The following is a 25377-nucleotide window of genomic DNA, read 5'->3' on the forward strand; positions in this document are numbered from 1 at the left end:
AATTATTTGTTAGAAAAATTGTTTAAACAAGGTAAAAGAAAGTGCATAGCATTTATAATAATTTAAAGAGCAGTCTACTTCTGTAACTTTTGCAGCATATCATGTTCTTCTGTCCATGAAGGAAAAGCAATTAGTTATTCATAGCTAATTTTAATATATCTTGTAAGTTTCAAGTTTTGGGTCAGCTTTGGACAGTAGGGCAGAGTGCCATTAAATGAGGAGTTTGGCTTGTTGCCTGTTTTGACAGAAAAGCGGTTTTCTTAGTTCCTGAGCTCAGCTAGTCCTGATTGCATGGCTACAGTCGTTACCCTTAGCTGGGTAGGGAAGGGATGGATCTACTGATCAGACAGGCTGAATACATGAAGAAGAATTTATTTGGGAAGGTGGAGTCTGTAGTATTTGTTTGCCTGTACCTTGGCCAAGGACTGCGACTGACTCCATTTTACAAGAAACTAATGGCAAAGAGGAGTTGACACACTTGGGAAAGGCTTGTGTGCACCCTCTGTTGAGGGTGCGAGGGCAGCGCAATTAAACAGCCAGGCAGGCTTACTAGTTGGTTTGATCTCTGTATTTTACCTTTGTAAAATGGTGATTATTAATTTCAAAGGCAGGTCATTGGGGTAAATGTATATTTGTTACTGTAGCAATGAGAGTCTTGTGAGAATCTTAAATGTGAGAAAGATAAAGCAGTACAAATCATGTTAGGATGGGAGCAGCAAGATTAGCTTTGGCCTTTTTGAACTCTGACATCAAAGAATATTGGGGTGGTGGGTTTGTTCAGGCTTTTTTTACTGACCTTAACAGTGCTCTCAAGATGAGGATTAAACTTGGAGATGAGAAAGAAGTAGCTTCTGTCAGAACTTTCTTCTCATATATGTACAGAAATAGTTTCCTTGACTGAAACTTAGTTATTTACAGATGCATATTCCAAAATTTTTTGAGAAAATTCCAGAAACGAGGCCAAATGTGTCAGTTACTTGGATAATAAATGTGCTCTGTGTATCTGTGTGCAGCATGAGATGGATACACAACTTTACATATGCATGTGAAAGTGATTTTTTTTTTTTTTTTATTATGAGTTTGCTTCAAAACTACCCAGTATTTAGTTTCGTAATGCTTTTTGTCTCCAAAAATAACCACAGTTTTATGGGGTTGATGACATAAAACACATTTACACGACTAAAAAGTTTCTTAACAGGAAGAGCCAGGATGTGAATAAGAAAGGAGTGCCCAAATCCTTACACTAGCAATAATATCTTGAGTCTAAGCTGAAGATTTTTTTTTTCATGTTTTTGCCCAATATATGTGAGCTTCCCCTACTCCTTTCAAGCTTCAGTTCATTCACAATCCCATAAATAATTAGATTTTTTTCTAACTTTTGTCTCTCTGTGCAGCTGAGTTATTCGCCAACTCGAAGGTCTGTTAAAAGCCTATTTCCCTCTAACCATCAGAAAACACCTCCCACCTTGTTCCCTTGAAAATGCAGCAAGGCTGAGGGCAAGTGAGCCCACCTGCAAGTGCAGAGACCCGCCATGGAGATCCAAAGGCAACTGCAGTGAGGATAATGATGTAGCTAAGGTGTGAAGGTGTAGTCCTGGGCATCTTGGGTTTGGTCACAGTCTCTAGTTTGGAGAACATCACACATTTTTTTTGTTTGTTTTGCACAGATGCGTGATGTTTCCTGTGTTTTATTTCCCTAGGTAGGTGGGGGCTGAGGCACTATGTTTCTGTAGACTGTGCCACCATCATCTTTTGTTGGAGCAGACAGGGCAGGCATAGGCACAGGTTTGCTGTAGTATCTATTGCAGTGCAAATGAAGCAGTGATCCTGACTACTTTCAGAGTCTTGGAGCATTATGTCACTGATTTTAAAACGAAAGGGGCAAGTATGTTATAAGCATTATATGGCCTTTAATTGGTTTTCAAAAGGACCAGTAACTTCTCCGTAACTCGTTTGTCCTTTGACCTTCATATCTAATCTATCTCTTGTTTGCTCTTATGCTTCTCTTAAACATTTTGCTTTAAAAAGCAGGCATTGCAACAAAAAATAGACTACTCACTAGGTTCTGAAAGAGCAGTAGCATTTTAATCTTTTGAATGAGTAAGCCCATTAAAAAAATAAAGCAACAAAACAACAATTTTCATTTTGTCTGTGTGATTTGTAAGATTTGTGCATTTAGGCTTTAAACTGAAAACTGGAGGATATGAGTGATCACTGGAACTAAGTATTGACATATCAAGGAAGAGTTATGGAAGGCCACTGATTAACTTGTAACTAAATAACAGCTGAACCAGCTGGGCTGTCAACTGAAACGTTAATGTTGGTGTACCAAGAAGTTATGACTCATGTCCACTTTGAATCCAAGGCCTTTCAAAGAAGCTAGGGGCATAATTTCCATCAGAAAATGCTGTAATGCACAATCAGCTCGACTAAAGCTATGGACTATGGAAGACAACAGTTATGTCAGGCTTTTGAGATCATAGAAAGTTCTTACACATAAAATTTCTGCTTAACAGTAAGTACAGTGTGCCAGAGGCTTTACCCCTGTGGCCTGTATTAACTGGGGGAAGAAATTACAGTTATTCTGGTATCACAGCACAATATAAAAAAGATGAGCTGAAAGTAACTTCCACTGATCAGGCTTCTTAATGGGAACCAGTAGCCTACTTGATTGCCTCACTGCAAAGCTAAATTATCTGTGTATCCTTCAGCTTTGGCTGAGGACAAACAAACTTATCAAAATCCATATTTTTTATCTGTTGCCAGCCTGTTAAGGTACTCTTGAAGAGACCTGCAGAGAGCCATTGAGGTTATTAATATTGGATGGTCATAGTGGTACATTGCCATATAAGTGATATGTACAGTGAGGATAAGCTTCTTGTTCTGGACAGGATTTTTTTGGCAGGATAATCAGACAGTGATTCATTTAAATACACTACATGCTGCCATGGATTGTTGTGGAGACCCCAAAGTGGTGTCATTGAGCTAAAAATTCGTGGGGCAAATTCATGGTTTGCTTATTCAGTAAGATGGTGCAGTTGTAGCCTCTGGCTCAGAAAGTCCTAAGTGGCTGCTGGGTAGAAGCTGAGCGTGTTGTACTGTGTACTTGCCTCAGTTCCCACTCTGCGCCTCAAGGCAGCTTGGGATGGCTGCTATCTATAATGCTGGTGGCTATGTGACCCTTTGACTTGATGTGGTACAGCCACTTTTGTCTCTACTAGACCACAGATGTCTTGTGCCAACCTCAAAAGACCAACAGTACTTAGGAAGCTGTTATGGTACTGGATGCATCAGAAAAAGGAGAAATGTAGCCAGTGGGGCAGCCAACCCTACCCCTAGTCTAAAGTCAGGATGACTTTGGGCTTTGGTACATAGGTTAGGAAGAAAAATAATTAAGCATATCTGATCACTGAGAAACTGCAAGTAACCTATTACAGGAAGTGCTGAGTAGGCTTAAAAAGGAAAAGTGGCCTCTTACACAAATGGAAGAATGGTGTTTTGAATTGTGGAGATAAGGAGAGCTGAACAAAAAGGGACCCGTGAGAGGTTTTGAAATGTGTTTGTGTCAAGTCTAGGGACTTCTCTTTTTTAAATAGCTCACCATTAATTGATGGAAATTTTAGAATTGGAATGATGTATAAAATATTGGGCCAAGTGAGTATGTGTAGCAGTTGCACACACCTTGATGAAGTCTGGAGCTTTCAATATGACAGTTGATGGCTCTTTAGCACCTTTTGTGCCCCACTGCGGGTGTCCACAGGTAGGCACCTTGGTTGGTATCCACTGTCACATCCCTGCCCCGTGGGGCATGGTGGCTCCTTAGGTACAACTCCCTACCTCCACTTTGGGGAGCAGGAAGGGCAGGACCCTCAGGCAATGGACAGGGTCCTCAGCCAAGGAGATGCCCAGGGCCAGAGACCTCATAATGACCACAGCCAGATCTGACCAAACTGTAAAACCAGGCCGCTGCCAAAACCCCACCTTCAGTGGTCTTCTCAGAGCAGCAGGACTGTGAACAGAGCCTTCTTCTTAAACAGGGATGCTGTTGAAGGAGGTTTCCCAGGATTGAAAGCCTTCACTTTCTCCTTGGTAAGTGATTATTTTCTTCTGGATATATCCTTGAGTGAGCCCTTGCCTCCCTTCCCTGCCTCCACGTGAATGATTATTTCTTCTGGGTACCTTTGACTGAGAGAGGCTTCTCTTCTGAATGAGTGCATGCACACTGTGGATCATTATTCTTGTGTGGTCATGTGGTAATAATATCCCCAATCGGTATACCGAATCTGAAGTTTATTAAATGTTGCCAGAGTGCTGATTGATTTTGGAATACCCCCCTGCTTGCATTGGTTTCTGTGGTTTGATTTTGGTCTGTTGTTTGGTTTGAGTTCTGAATTAAAGTTGGTTTAAGCTTACATTTGCTTAGAGTTGTTTTGGGGTGCCATGTGACAGTATGGCTATGTGTGTTGTTACTATAACCTTGGGCAACGACTCGGTGCCCTGAGAGGTAGAGGTTATAGGCTGGGAAGCAAGGAAAGGAGGTCTGCTTAAGAAGTCTCCTTTGAGGAAGCAGGATAGCATGTAATCATGGACCTTGTGGCACTCTGCTGAAAACTGGGACAAACTGGAGAGCAGGAGCAGATAGCCGAACGGCAGCCAATGGCTAAGGCAGGTAGCAGAGCCAGAGCACTGCTGGAGTGAGTCACAAAGGGCAGAACAGCTTGTAATGCTGCTGGGTCTGGTGCAGTTTGGATGCAGCCTGACTGCCCAGCAGGAAAGGCACTGTCCTCTGCTTTGGAGAAGTGTGGGTGTAAGATGAGGTGTTTACGGCAAAAAGAAAGGAGCAAACATAGCAGTTCCTATACCAAGAAATTACAGGAAAGCTCAAAACAGTCTGTGGTAATACTCTTCTGTCCAATAAAGTGGTGTTTGTTAAGCTACCTGACTGACTATGTGAGAAGGGGTTAAAAAAGTACCAGTTCATCAGTTTAGTTCAATTTTCCCAGATTTCTGAGTGGGCTTTAACTGTTATCAGCATGGCCTGTGGTACTGTTAGAAGCTTACACTGTAGCCTGCTACAATTATATAGGTGATTGTACTCAACTGTATCAAATCCAGTTTTGTTGACAATACATTCAACAAGCACAACATTTCTCTAAAAGTTCACCGTCACTATTGGACTCAATCACACAGATCCAAAAGCTCTGTGTAAAACGGTGCTAGATACCATCAGGCTGTCCTAATTAGTGAGTTGTGGTCTGATACTGCTGTTTAAGTGTTAAGTCTGTCTCTTCTCCAAAGGGGAAATAGAGTGTAAATGGAAAGCTAAATCTGTAAAAGATGAAGTTTCAGTTTTTAATGAGATGAACCAAAACAGTTCTTGGTAGCCAAGAGGGAATATGTAAGATTTGAAGATCACCTAATTATCACTGAAAATAAGCAGGCTGTACTCAGTAGTGCTGGTTGGGTACAGCAGCAGCTGACATGCAGAAGCACCTCCTGCACTGCCAGTCTCTTTGGTAATATTCCTCTCTCAGTTCTTGTAGCTGGGGCAGAAAGGGAGGTAAAATTTCCTAAGGGTAACAGGGTTGTCCCTCAAATGCTGTCTTCTGACCAAGAATAGCTGCTAAATTTGCTTCAGCTGAAATTGTCTGCCTCTGTCTTGAGAAAGCAATTCTGTTTACCCAGCAAGCAAAACTCTGCTGGACCATGGGAAGTCAGACTGTGCTGACAGGATAGCACACAGTCCCATCAATGGTTGTGTGCATGTGCAAGTATAGCTTTAAAAGCAGAAGCCTGAATTGAGACTTGGACTGTGGAAATAAGGGAAGACTGTCTTCCTTGTCATGACGGCCATTAGCAAATGATGCTAAAAGTGGCAGTCACAAGAAATCAGCATGAAAATGACAGTCTATGGACAAAACAACTGCAGTGTTGTGCAAGGCTACTCAAACTGTAACCCAACTGAGTCATTGTCAATGGTGCGTTAGGTTTGGGAACTGAAATAGGGATTTTCCTGCAAATTTCTTAAACTGCCTGTGACTCAGCCTTCAAAGAGGTGATCAGAATGTTAATCAAACAGCTGTTCTGCTTCAGTAGAGAACTAGTGTGTACTTTAAATCACTGTATTTCCTTTGGATTGTTTCTTCCCACAAGTATCACAGTATGTTTGGGATTGGAAGGGACGGACCTCAAAAGATCATCTAGTCCAATCCCCCCGCTGGAGCAGGAACGCCTAGGTGAGGTCGCACAGGAACATGTCCAGGCGGGTTTTGAATGTCTCCAGAGAAGGAGACTCCACAACCTCCCTGGGCAGCCTGTTCCAGTGTTCCGTCACCCTCACTGAGAAGACGTTTTTTCTCAAATTTAAGTGGAACCTCTTGTGTTCCAGCTTGATCCCATTACCCCTTGTCCTATCACTGTTTGCCACCGAGAAGAGCCTGGCTCCATCCTCATGGCACTCACCTTTTATATATTCATAAACATTAATAAGGTCACCCCTCAGTCTCCTCTTCTCCAAACTAAAGAGCCCCAGCTCCCTCAGCCTTTCTTCATAAGGGAGGTGCTCCACTCCCTTAATCATCTTTGTTGCTCTATGCTGGACCCTCTCCAGCAGTTCCCTGTCCTTCTTGAACTGAGGGGCCCAGAACTGGACACAATATTCTAGATGTGGTCTCACCAGGGCAGAGCAGAGGGGAAGGAGAACATCTCTCGATCTACTAACCACCCCCCTTGTAATACACCCCAGGATGCCATTGGCCTTCCTGGCCACAAGGGCACAGTGCTGGCTCATGGTCATCCTGTTGTCCACCAGGACCCCCAGGTCCCTTTCCCCTACACTGCTCTCTAATATGTAATTTCCCAACCTATACTGGAACCTGGGGTTGTTCCTGCCCAGATGCAGGACTCTCTGAGCTAGAAGTAGTAGTAAAGTAGTAAAACTTAGTTTTCTGTGATCCTTCTAGAAACACTTCCACTTATTGCTCCTCCTTTCAGCATCGCCTTTCAGAATCACTACTTTTTTATTCCAGCCCTTCAGCATCTTTTCTGTCCCTGTTGTTTGACTTGAACTTTCCAACCTGCTTTGAGGTTGCTTTCTAATACTGAGAAATTATGGCATTTACTGTACTTCCGTCAGTCTGATTTTATCAAAACGTTCTACTCTTTAAACTGGAATGCCTGGAGCCATAGCTTCAAAGGAAACTTCAATTGTAGTTTAGGCTCTAGGACCTTTTCTTCTCTTTTTAAAAAGTGCCGTGGAATTTTGTAGAACAATCGAATAGCAGGCTTTTTGCTATCACCCACCTACAGCAACAGTTCTCAGTCCTCCTTCAAAGAGTGGATGACTCCAAGGTATCTTTCCTCAAGTGATCTGTTTTGCTGCGATTTAATCTAAACAGCTCATTTCTGCAGTTCTCCTCAAAAGAAATGTTGTCATACTTCTCTGTGAATTAATCCTTCAAATCTGATTTGCTAACCTGATGTACCCCTTAAAGCAGCTATCCTACAACTGTTAGCAGAACTCAGATAGATACACTTTGGTGTAGTTTTTTTGGTCCTGGTTAGTTGTAGAATAGAAGACTATATATTTTCTAGCTGAGATATTGAAACGGTCTTTGTGACAAGAGTGGCTGAATACACAAGCTTTTCTATAAACAAGTGCACTGCTTCCTGCAAGGCAAAGAGGTACTGTAATGCCTGTAACTGAATGGGATGCAGTGATTTAATTTTGTGGGCCTTTTCTATGGCAACATTTATTTTTGTGCTTATCTTTCCTCCATCCAGCCTATGAATAGGGGGAGCTTTAAGCAGTGCTTCTCTGAGCAGCATGCTGCTCAGGGACTTCATTGCCCTCTCTCCCTACTAGACCAAACCAGCCAAAAGCACACCTAGTGACACTTCTGATGGAATGGGAGGATAAATGTACGGCCTTGGGGCTGTGGATATAAGATTCTGGGTAGGTAAGAGAATTCCAGGTTTCAGAAACTCCACAGTGCTGGAGCTTTGAAAACTGCATTTGGGTCTGGTCACAGGAGATGCATCTGGCTAGGAGGAGATGGGGTTAGGCTGTAACAAGGGACCTACAGAGCATAGAGGAAGTGAAGCGTTCGCAGGGGAAGTTGTGGTAGCATTAAGGAGCTGAATTAACTTCATAGCGAAGTTGTTGCTTTATTGCTTGTAAATCCAAGCCCACAGGGCACGTGCCAGAGGAGTGGGTCAGGGGCCTATGGCTTGGCCTGGGCCCGGCTGCATTCTCCAGAAAGTCCTGGGCTGAGAAACAATGCAGCCCCTGCACAGCCTTCTTCCCTGGGACACGTTAAACACACCTGCAGTGTCAGGCACCCTCCCAGGGTGGCAGAGCACCCCTGCTGTGACAGGTGTGCTGAGCCCTTGACCAGACTGGCGGTGGTTTGGTGCAGGCCCCAAAGGAAGCAAAGGCCTGAGCCATAGCTGGGCCATGAGCTCCTCCAGCTCACCCACAAAGGAGCAGAGTAGCACAGTGAGCACCAATGCATACAAGCTTGGAACACTGATCATGCAATAGATGTATAAATAGCGCGTTGTTTCTCCAAGACTCATTTATCAACGGTACACGGAGCCTCATGTATGCCTTTCCCGATACATACGATTTCAGCCAACCACTTCATTCCATAAATATGACAGCCTGGGTGAGATGTCCTTTCTCGGCAGTGTGACTGCGTGGCAGTGATCTCCCCTTGAGCTGGGACACCTCTCAAGGTTGCTCCTCCAGGCAGAGAGACCTTTCAATGATGGCAGATGTTTGGTAAGCGACTTATTGTATGGTAACGTTGATTTCACCGTGGTAACTATGATTGCATGCTGAATTGATACTAATGAGCCATTACTAATCCATGTAGTGACTCTATTAATTGTTATAACCTTCATATTCCTTACCCTTTGCATCTGTAAGAGGCGGTGGCTCTTAGCACATGGTGTGTGTGTGAGAGGCAGTGGTTCTTAACACACGGTGTAAGTGTGGAAGGCTGAGATATTGTGAATTATTGTCTAAAAAGTGTGCTTGCTGAAATAATATGCTCAAGGCCTGCTTGTTCTGAAGAAACAAGATGGAAAAGTGCTTGCTGTAAATGCTTAACTACAGTAAGATAAAGCGGAAAGTGCATGATCATTGTGAATTGCTAAAATTCAAAGAATGCTTGAAGCTTGTGTAAGCTCAAGTGAAGCTCCAGCTCTACCAGCCACCAACACCTGTGACCAGGCCTGCAGTGCGCTCAGGCAACGCCCGCCACCAACTGCCCTAAAACGCCCAGGTTCTGACTTGCGAGTGTGGCCATCCACCACCCGTGGCGACCTGAGACCTGAGTGCTGCCAGCACTACTGGGACCCGGACTCTGATACTGGCACCTGGACCCCTGATAACAGCACAACCTGAGACCTGCGAATGGCCAGCGCTACCGGGGCCTGAACCCTGAGAGCTGCCCAATGGAAGAGGGTGTTTGGATCCCTGGCGGTGACTATCTCTTGCTTATCTCTTACTTATCTTCCCCCGTGCTTGCTTAACTTTCCTCCTGATTTTCCTCCCCCATCACTCTGTTTCTCTATCTTGACTGTTCAGTGGCATCTGACCTCATTTGTGTCTCAATCTCCCTCTCGGGATCATTTCGAAACCTTGCCGAGCCCAAAATCAGACCTGGACCCCACAGCATCTCCAGTCTTTGTGAATCTAACTCAAGGCTAACTCAATTTTCCTCTGTATATTTCTTCCATGCAGTAATGAATAAGGTGGACCTTGCCTTAGAACTCGTTGAACTTTGTCAAACCACTGTTATCTTTGTTTAATCCCGTCGGTTCATTGAACGCTGTCAAATTATTATTTTACTGCACTAAAACACATCGCTGCTTTCCACTCCTCTGCGATAAGCGCCCCCCGGGAGGTGGCTGTCTGTCCTCAGCCGCAGCTTTCGGGAAGGGGCCGCCCCCCGCGCCGCGGCTGCCGCCCCGTTCGGTCCCGGGCAGTGTCCGTGTCCGTGTCCGTGTCCGTGCGCGGTGACGTTGGGGCGGCCGGAAGCCGGCGGGCGGGGCCAGACCGGGCGCGGAGCGGCGGCAGCCGAGGGCGGCGGGGGGCGATGGCAGCGCCGGGCGGTCTCAGCCCGCGGCGGTGCGGGCGCTGCTAGCCACGGAGGTACGTTGTGCAGGTGAACAGGGAGCGTCTCGTTAGGGGGGAACCGAAGGGTAAGAGTGTCCGCATACCCCGGCCCCGGCTGCGTGGGGGAGAGGGGGCGCGGCAGAAGGAGGCGCTCGGTGCAGCCGGGGCGTCCTCGCAGCGCCTCAAGGCTGAAGTGGCCCCGGTGTCCTGGTGAAGCTGGTTCCGTGTCCTTCCAGCGCCTTGTAGTATTGGGTTTGTAGCCGGGGGTGGGGGACCCCGTTGGTGTTTTGTACTTAAATTGCTTTAAATATCCGGAAAGTATCTCACTTATTCTTTTTTTGCTGGAGTTTTGTTTGCCTTGATGTAAAACCTAGCTTTGATTATAATAAAGTCTAACCAGAACTACCCTCATGAAAGACATTTTCTGCATGTCACAGTGGGACAGGCTGGTAGCTGCTTCTTGGCCTGTTTTCCTGTTTTTTTTATTGAAGAGGTTTTCAGCTGCTTTGCAGTGTGTGAGATAACAGGAAAGCATGTGTATATTTTCCAGTTCTAAATGTGTAATAAGAAAACCTTACCTGGTGGTGCTGCGGAGTTAAGATTTGGTGTAACACGCACTGACAGTGCTTCCTCTGACAGGTTAAAGGAGCACCTTGCAGTTGCATGGCCATCTCCTGTTTTGTCAGGCCTGAATCGCAGCTTTTCCTCATTATCTCATGAGCTTTTCAACCTAATAACCGATCAAAACAACCCCCAACCCGACACTTTGCCATAATTCCACCTGGTCTGCTTTATTTTCTCCTTTTAAAAATAAAAGTAATGAAATTTGCTTGCCTTTACACATTCCTTTCGTAAATTGATGGTCTCTCATGAGAAGATCAAAGGGCCAACACAGTTATGCCATGCAGGCACCCTGTGTGCTCTGAACTGCATTCTAGACACTAGTCTTAAGTAAGAGAATTAATACCCTTCTGGCTCAAATCTCCCACAAGATAAGCCAGATGTTGCAATGGGCTACTCTTGTTGAATCATTGTAGAAGATTAACCCCAGGACCCTGTGGACCTTGGGGGTTTGGTTTGGTGTGGTTGTTTCGTTTTAATGTTGGTGGCAGTTGTCACACAGCAATGGTACTAGAACCCTCACCTTTGACTTTTTCCCTGTCTGCCTGTCATCACCATGCAGTTTGCATGTTACCTTGTTTCTTCAGAATGTACGAGAAATAACTACTTATTAGTTTCACTTGGGACCTGAATATTGGTCATATCATTGGAAGATTTGCCAAAGACTTTACAATGTAGCTTGATATACTCACAAGCTGTTTTTTTAATTCCTTATTAATGCTGTGCACTTAATGCAAGTTTTACAAACTTCTGTAGTTATGTGGGGAGTTCAGGGATTGTATGTGTTGGAGAAGGAAACATAAACCACTCTTTGCTTCCTTGCTGTTTGTTTGCCCAGTATCTCTGAACTTTATGTAAGGTAAAAGCGGAAGAATTTCAAAATCCCAGCAAATTTATTGGAAAGGAAAGAAGTTTGCATCATTTCTTTTGTGTTACTTTTTTCTTCCTAATTAAAAGTTTTGGGTTTTTTTTTTGAAGGGATCACTCCTTTGGTGCTGCCTGACCTGTGAGTCCTTTAAATGTGCTCCAGCAGTGGTCACACAGAACTGAAGAACTTAAATAGAGAAGGGAAGATGATGTCCTTGGACGGACCGCAGAAGACAATCAGTAACCCGGTAACTCCCCTCTCATGTCAACAACTTTTCCCTTGGGAAATGAGACTTTGCTGGTTTATGTCAATAGTTAGTACTCCTGCTGTGTTGCACAGTGAGGGACGTTACTGAGAACTCTTTGCATCGCTCAGGTATTCAAAGGAGAACATCACAGGTGACATTGGGAGCTGCTGGTGTTTAGAAATTCTGCTGTAAGCAAATGGATGCTTCATACACAGGACTTCTGAAACAGGAAGGAAATTCTGGCAGCCTTGGAGGGTAGTCCTTGTTCATACACAGCTTATGTGGATATCTGACATTTTTCCAGAATGTGCTGGATTCAAAGTGAAAGTATGATAAGCACTGCACTGTTTTCTCTCCTAATTTTCTGTAAACATGGGTGGTGCCTGGCAGCCCTCTTTTTTTTTTTTTTTTTTTTTTTTTTTGTGGTACTTGTAACCACAGTCTGAACAATTAAACTTGATTTTTTTTTTGATAGCTGATATCTTACCTTACCTTAAATCCCGTAGTGTAGGGAAGACTTGAGCTAACACAACTCAGCAATTGCAGAGAGTGTTGTTTGCCTAGCTCAGAGTCTGGAGACGTTCTCTGAGGTCTAGTATTCTCATGATCTGGGACAGCAGCCTGACACGGGCATGTAGCTAAAGGGATGGGCTGGAGCTGTGATTTTCATTGTGTCTTTGAAAATGTAGTTTCTTTGAGCCTGCACAAAACAGTATTTTTTGACATTTCATGCTAGAACTCTTTAAAAAGTATTTAAGTCTGCAGAGTATCTGTGTGGAGTGTTCAGCAGCACAGATCTGCACAGGACTTCCTTATCTATTGCAGTTTGCACTGACACACACCTGTGCCCTCAGTGAATCTGATTGTTTGGTCCCACTGTACGTTCACTGCTTGCGAAGTGGATAGAGTTGGGGATGACAGGGGAATAGCTTCAACCTTCTTCACAAGAACCCAGCTGGGAGAGTAAGGAAGGCTGTGTGGAGATTAACTAGAAGGCAGAAGGACTGAACTGCAAAAGGAAAGGGAGCATGAAAGTTGGTAGATAGGGATTTTGGTGGGAGAGGAGGTGTGAAGAGGAGGGTTAGGAGTTGTTTAGGACAAATAATCTGTGTAAGAGAGTGAGTAAGAATTCAGCAAAATTGGGCGGCTGTGAGGGGACTGGTGAGTTTGATGGGTGACAAGACCAGGCTGGAGAATGTAAAAGGGTAAACAAGGGCTTAGGGGTCAAGGGCCTAAAGTAGGAATAAGAGTGAGTATTTGGGATTGGAATATGGAAGTGGAGTTGGGGGAATGATTGTGCTGGTGACCTCAGGACAGCCTCCAGACAGGCCATGAGCAACCTGCTCTATCTGACCTTGCTCTGAGTAAGGCATTGACACCAGAGGCCTCTTCCAGCCTCAGCCCTTCTGTGATTCTGTCACCTGTGTGATACCACAAGATGAACTTAATAGGAATGGAGAAGGGCAGGCTATGAAGACTTTAGTTTTTCAGGGAATTGTTCTATAAGAAGCAAAACTTAAGAACTTTATTTACAGGTTTGAATCTGAGACTTATTTCTTCACTACTGTACTGTTCCGCATCATCCAGAAAACCCTGCTTTCCTCTTTATGCCCTTTATTCCACCGATTCGGCAAGAAATGTTGTCATGCCCCCTCTGATGGGACAGCTGTCTGCTACCCAGCAAGCTGGATGAAAGCTATGTTATCACAGTCCTTTCCTCCTTAAGACCATCATCTGTCCTCTAATTTTGTGGAAACTGGCAAATATTAGAAAGAACTTAAACTTCATGACCTCTCAAACTCAGTTAACATTGACCAAGTGGCTTCAGAAGTAATTTTTGAGGTCTAGAAGAGAGCCAGGATGCTGGTAGATTATGTGATGTGATTATTCTTCATAATGATGAAAAATTAGTAGAAGAATGTCTTGAGACGTGAGGTAATTACAGGCACATTCTGGGATGACCAAACCTTATTAAGTCTGACATATTGCACCCAGGAAATGCTGTTATGGCCTTGAAGATTCTATGTTTGAGGTTCTGAAGAGTTGATGGGCAAACCTTCTTTTCTCTTAAATAAATGCATTTTTTTGATTGTAAAGAAGTCTGTTTGCCACAGCTTCTCTTCCAGGGATAAATAACTTTGATCCACTAGAGTAGTTAAGTCCTGACATCCCTGGCCTATGTCTGTATGTTTCCCTGGTTCATCTTTGGAGACTGAACCAGTAATTCATTACTTTACTGCATTATTCAGAGCTACTGTCCCTCAGAAGCAGTGTGTTAAAACTAAAATAATCAATATATGTTTTTTCTTATTTATTAGTATTGTTGTTATTTTAATAAAATTGAGCCTCTTGTGTACAGCTTGTGTATTAAGGAACCAAGCTACTACCAGTAAGCAAAGGGATTTTGGCCTATTTATTGTTTCACTTTTAACGCTTATTCTCACATTTTGATTTGCTTCTACTGTACCTGCTCAAGACAATAAAAACACATGAAACTTAAGCCAACTTGACCATTTGTGAGCTTATGCTTGAGAAGCAAATTCTCTAAGTCTGTTTTACCTGATGTAGAATATGACTGCAAATTATGTTTTGTGCAATGTGTGGGTAGCTGAGAAGGAAAGTGGAGAGAGAGCAGAAAAGGATGTCTATATATACTGGCATAAATGATCAACGCTCTGGATTTTGAGAATTTTTGCTGTCATTCCCTCTTCTCTCCTCACAAATTCACAAGAAAAGGTGTCAGCGAACACATCCCATTTTTATATCTTCCTGTTTTGCGTGATGATACACATATTTAAAAAATAAAAATTTCAACATGTCCTTTTGTGGTCCAGTATTCCATTTGAGAGCAGAGTTTCCAGTCTGTTCATTTTCTGTTGTAAAATTACTGGATCTCCTGTTTGCAATTGATGTTTCATTTTAAAGAGGTTGTAAAATCTTATATGCTCTTCCATAGATCAGGGATTTTGGGGGAAAACATACAGAACACAACCTTGGCAGAAATTTTTGTCTGTTAACCAGATCAAATATTATATTTGCTATTATTCACTTCATTTTTCAACCTAAAGCACAGGTGATGAGATGCGGACTTCTAGCTTTGCTTTCGTATCGGTCTCCTGTGACTCCCACAGTTTTCCGTGAAGGTGCTGCCCTTCCTGCCCCGAAGTTCTGGGTGCACCAGCTGCTGGAGGTGGGGTGGGGGGCTTTAGTCAGAGAGCCATACTGGGGTGTTTGGGGCTTTTATTTTAACAGACATGTCCCCTCATATGACCCAACAAGTCCCACTGTTTTGCCGTTTCAATTTAGTGTAATGCGCATGTGTTACCTTCTCCAGCTATTAATGAGGAAGCGAAGATGGCCAGGCTTTGAGCTGGGCTGTGTGCCGTAGGTACCGTGAAGCCCAAGACCCCTGGACAGGGCTATTTCAGTGCACCTTGCAGTTCTCAGCTCATTACAACAGGGGTATTTTGTTGTGTTTGTCATGTAGTTTTTACTAAGAAGACACTGTTCTCTGCCATAGTCACTTCTTTTCCCATGAGTGTTTTCCAAAATGGAGCAAGAACAAGCAAAGAGGCAGGTGCTGGACTCTGGGCTCAGGAGGGTTCCGTGAGGTGCCTTCTGCTACCACCAAAGGGCTGATAAAAGTCAGCCCTAGGCAATTTGAAGTGAATCTTCTTTATAGTCTATGAAAAGCGAGGCAATAAAATATTGCCGTTCATCGTGTGAGAGCTAGGAACAGAGGCTGGAAATTTTAATTTTCTCTGAGAAACTTGTTTGTCATAGATGAAAATCTGTGGGGTTTTTTCCTTCACATTGTGGTGGGTAGTGCTTTTCTACTGTTTCTTTTAAATGAAATGCTGGTTGTGTTTCTTTTAGTGTGCTAGAGCATCACATAATTATTAGAATATTATTTAAAAACTATTGTGGGATTTTTTGCTTCCTTCACAAAATGTTATTTGAAACGTGGTTTTGTGTTGTGTTTTTTTTTCCTCCCCTCTTCTAGATCATTCCTTATGTTGGGACCATACTTGGCGGCCTTGTTCCTGGACAGCTGATTGTGATACATGGGGCTGTTCCTGAAGATGCAGACAGGTAGTGGCTGCAGTGTCACTTTTTGCAGTGTCACCACGTGAACAGGAATATGATAGATAAAATGTTTCCAGGGGTCCTACTTCTGATGGCACACAAAGGTTTGATCTAAATCCCTGTGGTGGCGTCAGTGTGAAAACAGGCTTAAGTGGCCAAGGAAAGCTTTATGATGAGAAGTGGAGGATGAACTGATTTTTTGCTTTCTGCTGATCCTCTCTTCTCTCTTTTTGCTTTGCCTGCTTTGGCAATTTTTTTTCCCTGTCATAGCACGTGTTTACTTGTCTAAAGAGGTTCTCTGAGACTAACAGAATTGACAACTGAATGTGTTGCATGAAGGAATTAACGTAAACTGGGATAAGGAGGCATGAACCAGTGTGTGTGCCCACTATGGCGGTTCTCTTCCCTGATTTTACCCAAGGTTCATTTGTTTATTCTACTGAAGATGATGGGAGGGAAGGTAGTGAACGCATTAAGTGAGGAGCTTACATGACATAATATGACAAATATTTTAATTCATTGCAATAAATCATGGGAGAACCTTTCACAAATGTGTAGGACTTGGACAAATATATGTTTGTTTGTTTTCCTTATCCAACAGCACTTATTATATCTGCCTGTTCTAAGGCTCCGCAAGTGTATTGAACTTCTAGGTGATTTCTTGACAGACTGAGCTGAATGTGGTTTATTTTTATGATTAGGTTCCAGGTGGATTTACAGTGTGGCAGCAGTATAAAGCCTCGAGCTGATGTGGCGTTTCATTTCAACCCCCGCTTCAGAAGGTCTGGCTGCATTGTCTGCAACACACTGGAGAAGGAAAAATGGGGCTGGGAGGAGATCACTTATGAGATGCCCTTTCAAAAAGGGAAGTCATTTGAGATTATAATCATGATTTTAAAGGATAAATTCCAGGTGAGTCTGGGTCAATGCTTTCTCTATAGCCAGTTGTCCGGCCAGTAAAACAGTATTTTGTATATGATATTTACAATAAATAGTTGTAAGCTTTGGTTTCTCTGTTACCTAGGTATAGTCTAAGTACAGAAAAGTTTAGAAGCTTTTCTTTAGGGAGGTGCTAAGTAAATCAGACCTTTAATTTTGTATTGCTTCCTTCTAAATTGAATGGGTAGGCAAATAACTCGGCTGCTGTGGCTAATGGCTACTCCACCCTTCCTTCTCTTCTTATGTGGCAAGGGCTGACCTTAGCATAAACCTGTTTTGTGACTAGTGTAGGACAGTCCTCTTGGAGATAAAATACAAGGTCTGTCTTGCTCTGCTAAACTGCAATAACAGATTCTATTAGATTGGTACCACACTGGTAAATGATCAGGTGATAGAAATAAAAGGTGTGAAATGCAGATTTTGGTGTAGTCACATCTCTCTCATAGTGATGGAGAGACTGAATCATGGAGCAGCTGAGCTTAGCTGCTCTGAAATTTCTAGGACGCTCGCTGCTTCTGTACCAAACCAGTGTAAAACAGAGATATATGCATTCAGTGTGATACCTGGCTGGTGTAATGTATATTTAATACAATTTTCCTGTTTTGTTTCCTGTCTCTTCAGGTGACTGTAAACAAGAAGCACTTGCTGCTCTACAACCACAGAATTAGCCTTGAAAGAATAGATACACTTGGAATATATGGCAAAGTGCAGATCAAAAGCATAGACTTTGTTTCTAATGTAAGTTATATTGACAGCTGACTTGTTTGATTCCTCTTTTCTGTCTTACTAAGCTGCAGAGTAGGATTTATAGTAAAAGGAAGTAAAGAAAAGCAGCTGCACAGTTTATTGTCAGTAACAAAACTTTTTTTCCTTGCATTTCAACATGTGAATCTCATGTGAGGATCTTTGTCTTCCCATTTTAGTCTTGAGGTTAGGGGCAAAAGGGTGACAAAGTTTGCAGCTTACAAAGTTAACAGGACAAAGGGTGTAAGAATTGACTGGATACCGGATCTAGGAATATTATACTTTTATTATTATACTTTTCAAATACTGCAGAAGCTCCAAAATGAACTTTCAGTATTCAGTGTTTCTAAGTGCCAAGTTCAGCTACAGCTGTAACTTGTTGCCAGGCTTCCAAATGCCAAGTTCAGCCACAGCTGGAACTGCTTTTGCACATAATCCTGTTTTTCCTACTAAAATGACTGAATTCTTGAATGAAATAAAAAGCAGGAGTGTATGTTTATTTCTGGTGAGTGAGGTGTCCTTTCTTGAAGATGTCGTGGCTTGACTTGCTCTTGGACCAAACTGCAGTGAATTTAAAGTGCAGGAAGTGCTGTGATTCCTCTCAGCTGCCACCTCTGCTAGAGAAAGTAAACCAACAGGGAGGAGTTGAACGCTGTGTTCTCCTCTGTGCAGAAGGAGGGGTGTTTCTTCTCTGGAAGGGCGAGACTTTTAGAGCAGAAATGGCAGGTGAGAAATTTGGGGGAGATAGAGAAGGTGAATATCTTTTCCCTTTTCTCCTGCCACTCACTAAGGCAGCCTACCTAGTCCTGTGTAATATTCTGGGTCTCTTCTGCCCCATCCTCACTACATTGTGGGCAAAGCTTGGATCTCTTGCTGCTAAACATCAGGTCTAACTCAGGTCAGCAGACTAATAACTGTGTTGATAGAAGGTGGAGATTTGGGCCTGAATAAAATTGAGTCTGAACTTTAAATATATGTCTACTCACTGATCATTGCAAAGCTTATATACAAACTTTTGTGGGCCTCATCACTTGGTCTTGGGCATGTTGCCAGAATAATGTTACTTCAAAGCTGTTTGAATCCTGATCTTGGAGGGCTGACTCTGAGAAGAGCCTGGGGGCAAGCAGGTGCTGTAGGTTGGTTTCTGTCCCAAGCACAGAACAAAAGAATTGTTTTAGTCTATGGTTGCTGATGCTGTATCCTTTGGGGACGGAAGGAATGGAGAAGGGCGATTTTTTCCTTTTTGTCTTTGCTTCTAATATACTCTTCTGAGGAGGAAGAGGGAGGCGTGTATTGAAATAAAGCAGCTGAAGATACAATCTGCCAGGGCTAGGCTGGAACTGTATCTCTGCGTGGCCATACTGCTCATATGCCCCTCCCATGGCATATGAACAGGGATGCATAGGACTCTTAAGGACGCCTGCATGGACCTGCCCTGCTGGTATTCCTACCTCAGTGAGGAAAGCTCAGTGGGTACCCCCAGATGCTAAGGGGTTAAACAGTGCTCTGCCTGTTGAATGAAGATTCAAACTGTAGTGAGGTGGTCTTTAGAAATACGTATTTGGCTTGTTCTTCTCCTTAGTTTGCAGGGCTTTGGCTGTCTTTGCCATAGCCCTAGATTTCCATGTTAACAGCTTAGCCTTCCAAGCAGCACAGATCGTTAATACAGTTCTAAACCAACTTTATGTTAAAGTTCTATGACGTTAGCAGTGACATCCAAATGTCTCTCTTTCTGCAGTCTTTACAAGGCTCTCAGCCATCATCTCTAGGAGTAACAAAGATAAACACAGAAAATGTACGTATGTCTGTAAGAAGTTGAATGAATCTCCCTTTTGTCTGATTAGATAGTTAATATTGTTTGTTTTCTCTTGTAGGGGGAAATGCCAGATGGTTCACAATTTGTAAGTGTCTCGTGTACGCTTGTGGCAAATGTGAAGAGTAGAAAAAATGAAAATAAAAACATCTCAGTTATTCATGAAAAAATATGCACAGAACAAAGGGAATTGAAAATCCGCTGGGAGCTGATCATCAGTGAGGTTTTGTAGAGAGGAATCGTGCTACTAGTAAAAGTGAAGCTATTTGTTAAAGTATATAGAAACCACAAAAGATAAATGCAGCATACACAGAGAAATAAAAAGCGGCGTACTTGAAGTTTTAAAGGACCAAATTACATTAAGGACTTTTTTCAAATAAGCATATTTAGTTTTCTCTACCTTTGGAAGTACCTGCAAAACACAAGTATACTACAGTTATAGTACGCCAAATGGCCTTACATTAATGTGCATATCTCAGAACCTGTCTGGCTACATTTTCCTCTTGCGGACAGATCCACGCTCACCCTGTATACACATCAGGTGGCTGGATGCAAACATCCTACCTGAGGGTTGGGACTCACACCCAGCCGGCACAGCACACAGACAGAGTGAGTGCTCATCTTCCTGCAAAAAGCTGTACAGGTGGACAGTATCCAGACTGGAGTAAGGACCACACTCAAGCTGAAAAGGAGTTGGAAGCCAGGAATATATACAAATAGAATTTGTGGAGAAGGTGAAGTGGCAGCGAGTGCCATGATTTTAGTTGCCTTGTCCTTGACAGTCTGCCTTCGTCAGTCTTCTTTTGAAAACCAAATAACATGCAACATTGTCACTTGCAAACTGTGGACTTCAGCAGAATATAAAGGAGAAGGACTTCTCCATTCACTCCTTTTCCCTGATCAAAATAACTTATAACACAACAACAACCAACCAGCCACAAAAACAAACCACCAACAAGAAAAACCCCAACCCAAATGCAAATAGAATACTCGCACTGTCTGTCATTATGAACTGGTGCCAGGAGGACAGAATATTCCGTGACCTTACTTCTAGTACTTAAGCAACTGTGGGAGTACACACCCAGCATGAATCTTATTCTTTAAAGCATAACTGAAGCTTTCAAAGAGGAGAGGTTGGGATGTCTGCCTCTGAATAATTATGTGATACAAATTTAAATTAGTGCAGGGAGTTTCATGCTTACTTTTTTTTCCCCTCTTCTTCCCCTTCTTCAACCATTAGTGGTGGCAGAAGTAGTTGTAAATAGTGTTTATTTTGAGCCCAAGGTGGTAGTCTAAAGAAAAACCCCAACGCACTGATAAGTTTATCTCACTATAGTATTAGCATCCCAGGACATGTTGGTGGGAATAACTTTAGCTATAAGTGCAGATTTGCAATTATAGACCAAATTTCTTCCTGCTATAGTAAAGTTCAGCTTGCATATTGAAAAATGTAAGTCACACTAAAAAAATTTACTATTGTTGTTCTTCCAGGGAGTTCCTTATGTTGGGAAACTTGATACTGCACTTCGTCCAGGATGCACAGTTGCCATTAAAGGAGAAGTGAATAAAAACCCAAGGATGTAAGTGTTACTGATTTTTTTTTTCTGCAATTTTAACTGAACTACTCTTGAGAATGAGTAGGCTTTTCCATTGCTTCAGTATGTTCTTACTCACTTGCAACTTTTCATCTGGAATCATCTGAAACTACAGGGTAGTTTTCTCAGGAACCTGCCAGACGGCACTTTAGAGAGGACTTGTGAGAAGTGAAGGTAAAACCTGAGTGTCTTTTACCTACTAAATCTGCTTAGTTCACAAGGTTGCATGTCTGTTCAGGGTTTCCATTGTGCAAGGTGTGTGAGCACACACATCACAGAGTCACAGAATCACATCGTACAATGGCAGCATTTATTCTAAAGAGATCCAAGAGTAAGGGAACTGGCAGAAGTAGGTAGAAAATAGGTGCATTGGATGAGTTGCTGGTGTGCTCAGATGCTGCATGTTACAATATTTCTTGGACAACCTCCTTGGGGACTGTAGAAGCAGGAAGGTCCCTAACTGTCAGCGACTGAGTGATGAAAGCTGGTAGGGGAGTATGAGCTATAGTTTTAATAGCAAATTAGGAACAAAAGGTAGCAAAGAAGACATTTTCCCAACATGATTTAAAGATAGGGAAAAAAAAAAGTGGAGTGCAACGTGGCCAGAATGGAGCTGAGGAAATGCCTGTGCTTCGGCATGCCCTTTGCTTGAAGGGTGGTTTTGGCTCTGCAGAAACATGCCTAAAAACAAAGTAATTAGTGCAAATGAAGAGAAGCATGCTTCTTGCGCTGTGTGTGTGCATCGCGCTCCTGCTTCTTCAGAGCACAGACCCTCCCTGCAGCTCAACAGCACTCAGAGCTTATATTAATACTGGAAACCAAGGCCTAGAAAACTCATCAACAAAGTTTGAATGGACTTTGAATTGGATGGGATAATTAATACTTGAATAGTAGCATTTGTTTTCCTTCTTTGGCTTGAAGAGCTTATTAGCACATTTCAAGTGCTGGATGGACTATTTACAAGTGTGGAGAGGGTCTTGGGTGTTGGTTAAAGCATTGCAGGTTGTCTCCTCATTGTGCTTTTAAACGTATAGATTTTTATAGAGTTTGTAAGTAAGTTATTTAATGTCTTTCAGTTCACACAGTTGTAGATGTTCCTTTTTCTCAGCAAAAAAGAGGACATCACAGTTTGGAAGTGTGGCAGTTGCTGTATTTCATACTGGACTAGGCAATTCCAGGCTTCTCAAAGGAGGGAAATAACCTGACAGCTGGAGTGAATCCTGGGGGAGGAATATCTCTTCTTCAAATGCCACTAGGTTGAAGCATTCATCTGAATTTGGATAACTCTTCCATCTGATAACTCTTCTCCAGAACTCCCCTTGAGGAGCCCTGCGTTGTGGACGTGTGTGAGACGGCAGAGTGTTCATTCAGCCTGGGCAGAGCTGCGCTGCCTGCACAGTGACGCTTCGTATGCGTGGTGTCCCCCCAATCTTAAATGTACAGAGAGAATTCTCGAGCTTTTTATGGGCCTCTAACTGGTTTGTTGGCAGAAAGAACAGAATGTCTTTAGGTAAAACAAAGCTTCCCCACTCTCCACTGCTCGAGTTGAGAGAAAGAGATGGTGGAGCAAGTAGCACCATAGGTTTCTGTGAGAATGCTGCTTCCTGGTGCTGTAGGGGAGCAGCACTTGGCCTGCTTGGCTCAATAGCTCCTTGCTGAGACATGAGCAGAAAGCTGTGAGTGAGGAAGCAGATCTGGCAGGGTCATGTCCTGCGTTTGTTGCCTCCAGCAAAGGTTTCTGCATGAAGGAAACAGTTGCCTGTTAACTGCCTGGTTGGTTCTTCAGGTCAGTCACAGCCCTGGCTCCAGAGCAGTTCTGAGTATAGGCCTAGGCTTGATAAATACCATGGACTCATGGACATAATTCTTATAAATGCTTGGTATGCTTACCAATGCTTGGTAAACTTTTAAAAAATATCTTCCAGGTTTGCGATAAATCTGAAACCAAGTGACTCAGAGGACATTGCGTTACATCTGAACCCCCGAGTGAAAAATAAAATATTTGTAAGAAACTCATACCTTAATGACAGCTGGGGAGAAGAAGAAAAGGAAGTTGCTAATTTCCCTTTCAGTCCAGGCATGTATTTTGAGGTAAGATTAACTGAAACATAGCATCAAACTGTCAAATCTGCCAAAACAGTGCTTAAGTGTCATGTCACTAATAAAGATTTAAGTAAAACTGCCATTCCTGCATACTTGAGAATACTTAGGATTAAACGGGACCATAGGTAGCAGAGATTTGGGTTGACTTGGTTTTAATGACAGTTTTTAAGTAGCTGCCAGGATGCAGCCTGTGCTCAGAACGAATTTGAATTGAGTTGGACTTGATGATCCTAATGGGTCCGTTCCAACCTGAGTTATTCTGAGATTCTATTAATTTTATTGAAGTTTCGCTTTGTAAAATATTTCTTTTGTATGAAGCCTTCTTTGTAACAGAAGCAGGGCTTGCCCAAGTCTAGGCTAGATCATCAGGTTGTTTTCCCTGTGTAACCTGAGCTCAAAACTTAGAACTGTTTCTCTTCTTGCTTTTCAGCTGATTATTTTCTGCGATGCCCACCAGTTCAAAGTTGCAGTTAATGGTGTTCACACTCTGGAGTACAAGCATCGCTTTAAACAACTGGAAAAAATTAATGTAGTGGAAGTCACGGGAGATGTCAAGTTGTTAGATGTGAGGAGCTGGTAGTTCTTTTCAATCAGTACTAAAAGGATTAAACCTCTTTTAACGCCAGTGCCTCCTTGTCAAGTACAAACAGGTGCTGACTTGTGCTGAGCCTGCCTTTATCAATCTAGGCTTCTGCGTCTGCCCCTCTGAGTTAGGCGTGTACCAGAACAGCTGTGAGATTAAATCCTCCTCTAGTTTACAATATCCTGGCAAGCTAAATAAGTTGTCTGCGCAGATAAACCTGTATTAATGCACCTAGCAATATGAAAACACTGCATCATACTGTGTCTAACAGTTGCACTCAGTATAAGTTAAACTACTCCTCAGTGTTCCTTGATAGCGTACATTCAATATTATGAAGCAGAATTAAGACTAAAATAGGATCTGAAGATATGGTTCTCCATCCTAAAAGGGACATCAATAATTCATTTAAAATAGAGTTATGAAATATACTCTTCTGCTTCTTAGTTTATATTTATTTGCACCTGTAACCTTTTTGCTAAGGCTGGATTAAGCAAACAGTTGAGCCATCAGTTCTAGCAAAAGGCAAGAAGGAATTAGATCTTACTTCTTAGCCTGCTGCTGCACTAGTACCTTCTCTGACACTCGTGGTTATGTCACTGCTTAAGTAGCTTAAATCAAACCTGCAGCAGCATTTCTAGGCTTTTAGTTTTCCAGAGTGAAACAAATGAAAATGATGTAGCTGCTTCTAATTGCGTGAACTTTTGAAAGGTTGATTTGAAATGGCACTCAAATGAGTTCAGATTGCTCAGGGACTGAAGTAGATGTTTGTGGTTTTCATTTTTTAAATATGTGTGAACCCAGGTACTCCAGGCAGGGTTTCAGCAGAGAAGAGACTTGGATACTCATCAGTGAAAGAGAGAATGAGTCCTTTTCCAGTCTTGGGTTAAAATGCTATTATCTGAAACAAGCTGTTCCTATTCAATCAGTTTTCCATAAAGTGTCAGTCTTAATTTTTATACTCCTTTTAAAAATAAGTTGCTACTGGCTGTCAATACATGCCTGAGGGATGTTCCTATCTTAAGAGCTGCTAAGAGTGAAGCAATTTCAAGAATAAGATGTACCCTAAAAGACTGTTTAAGATAAATTACCCAATCTAATGTATAAAAAGCATAAATAAAAACATTTGTGAACTCTGCTTTTTCCAAGTGTAGCTAAGTAGCTACGATCCCTTCTTGGTCTTGTTTAATTTATTATCATACCAGTCTCTCCAAGGTGCCACAGTGATCCTGGCTGGAGGTCCATTTCCACATTGAGGGGTTGGTGATCCACGGAGCAGTGAAGCAGAGCAGGCCCAGCCCTCGGCTGTGCTGGGGCGGCCTCAGAACAGAATTGTGCTGTACATGGCAGGTCCCTTGGCTGCAGGATAAACTTCGCTGTCTGACTGTGACGTTGGAGCCAGGAGGCAGCTCCTGCTCAGTGACGGCAATTGCACCACTTGTGTGTCCTTGCCTTTAGCTAAGAGTTCAGCAGGAGGTTCTCATGTGAACATTCTTTTGGTTTGACAGCAGACATGGTTAATTATTTTAAGAAACTCCTGTAAGAGCATGAATGACCGCGATGGGGTAACCTGTCCATAGATGAGAGCCGCTTGGCACGCTGCACCCTGAACAGAGGCCCATTCCCAGTGCCTGGTAGGATGTAAGATTATCCTCTAA

At 42.9% G+C, this 25377-nt stretch overlaps 1 protein-coding gene across 2 annotated transcripts; it reads left to right on the forward strand.

Moving 5' to 3' along the window:
- Nucleotides 1-10020: 10020 nt before the first annotated feature.
- Nucleotides 10021-24857, forward strand: LGALS8 (galectin 8). 2 transcript variants are annotated; one of them, XM_065057810.1, is made up of 10 exons: nucleotides 10021-10159; nucleotides 11723-11859; nucleotides 15863-15951; nucleotides 16647-16857; nucleotides 17506-17622; nucleotides 19367-19423; nucleotides 19503-19529; nucleotides 20933-21021; nucleotides 22962-23127; nucleotides 23570-24857. In XM_065057810.1, exons 2-10 carry the CDS (start codon nucleotides 11764-11766, stop codon nucleotides 23717-23719), a joined length of 1002 nt encoding a protein of 333 aa, XP_064913882.1. In that variant the 5' UTR covers nucleotides 10021-10159; nucleotides 11723-11763; the 3' UTR covers nucleotides 23720-24857. The 2 variants fall into 2 exon arrangements, with proteins under 2 accessions (XP_064913882.1, XP_064913883.1); XM_065057811.1 differs by lacking the exon at nucleotides 19367-19423.
- Nucleotides 24858-25377: the final 520 nt, after the last annotated feature.

The sequence above is a fragment of the Columba livia genome, chromosome 3, assembly GCF_036013475.1.
Source record: "Columba livia isolate bColLiv1 breed racing homer chromosome 3, bColLiv1.pat.W.v2, whole genome shotgun sequence".
In the NCBI taxonomy this organism is placed as follows: domain Eukaryota; kingdom Metazoa; phylum Chordata; class Aves; order Columbiformes; family Columbidae; genus Columba; species Columba livia.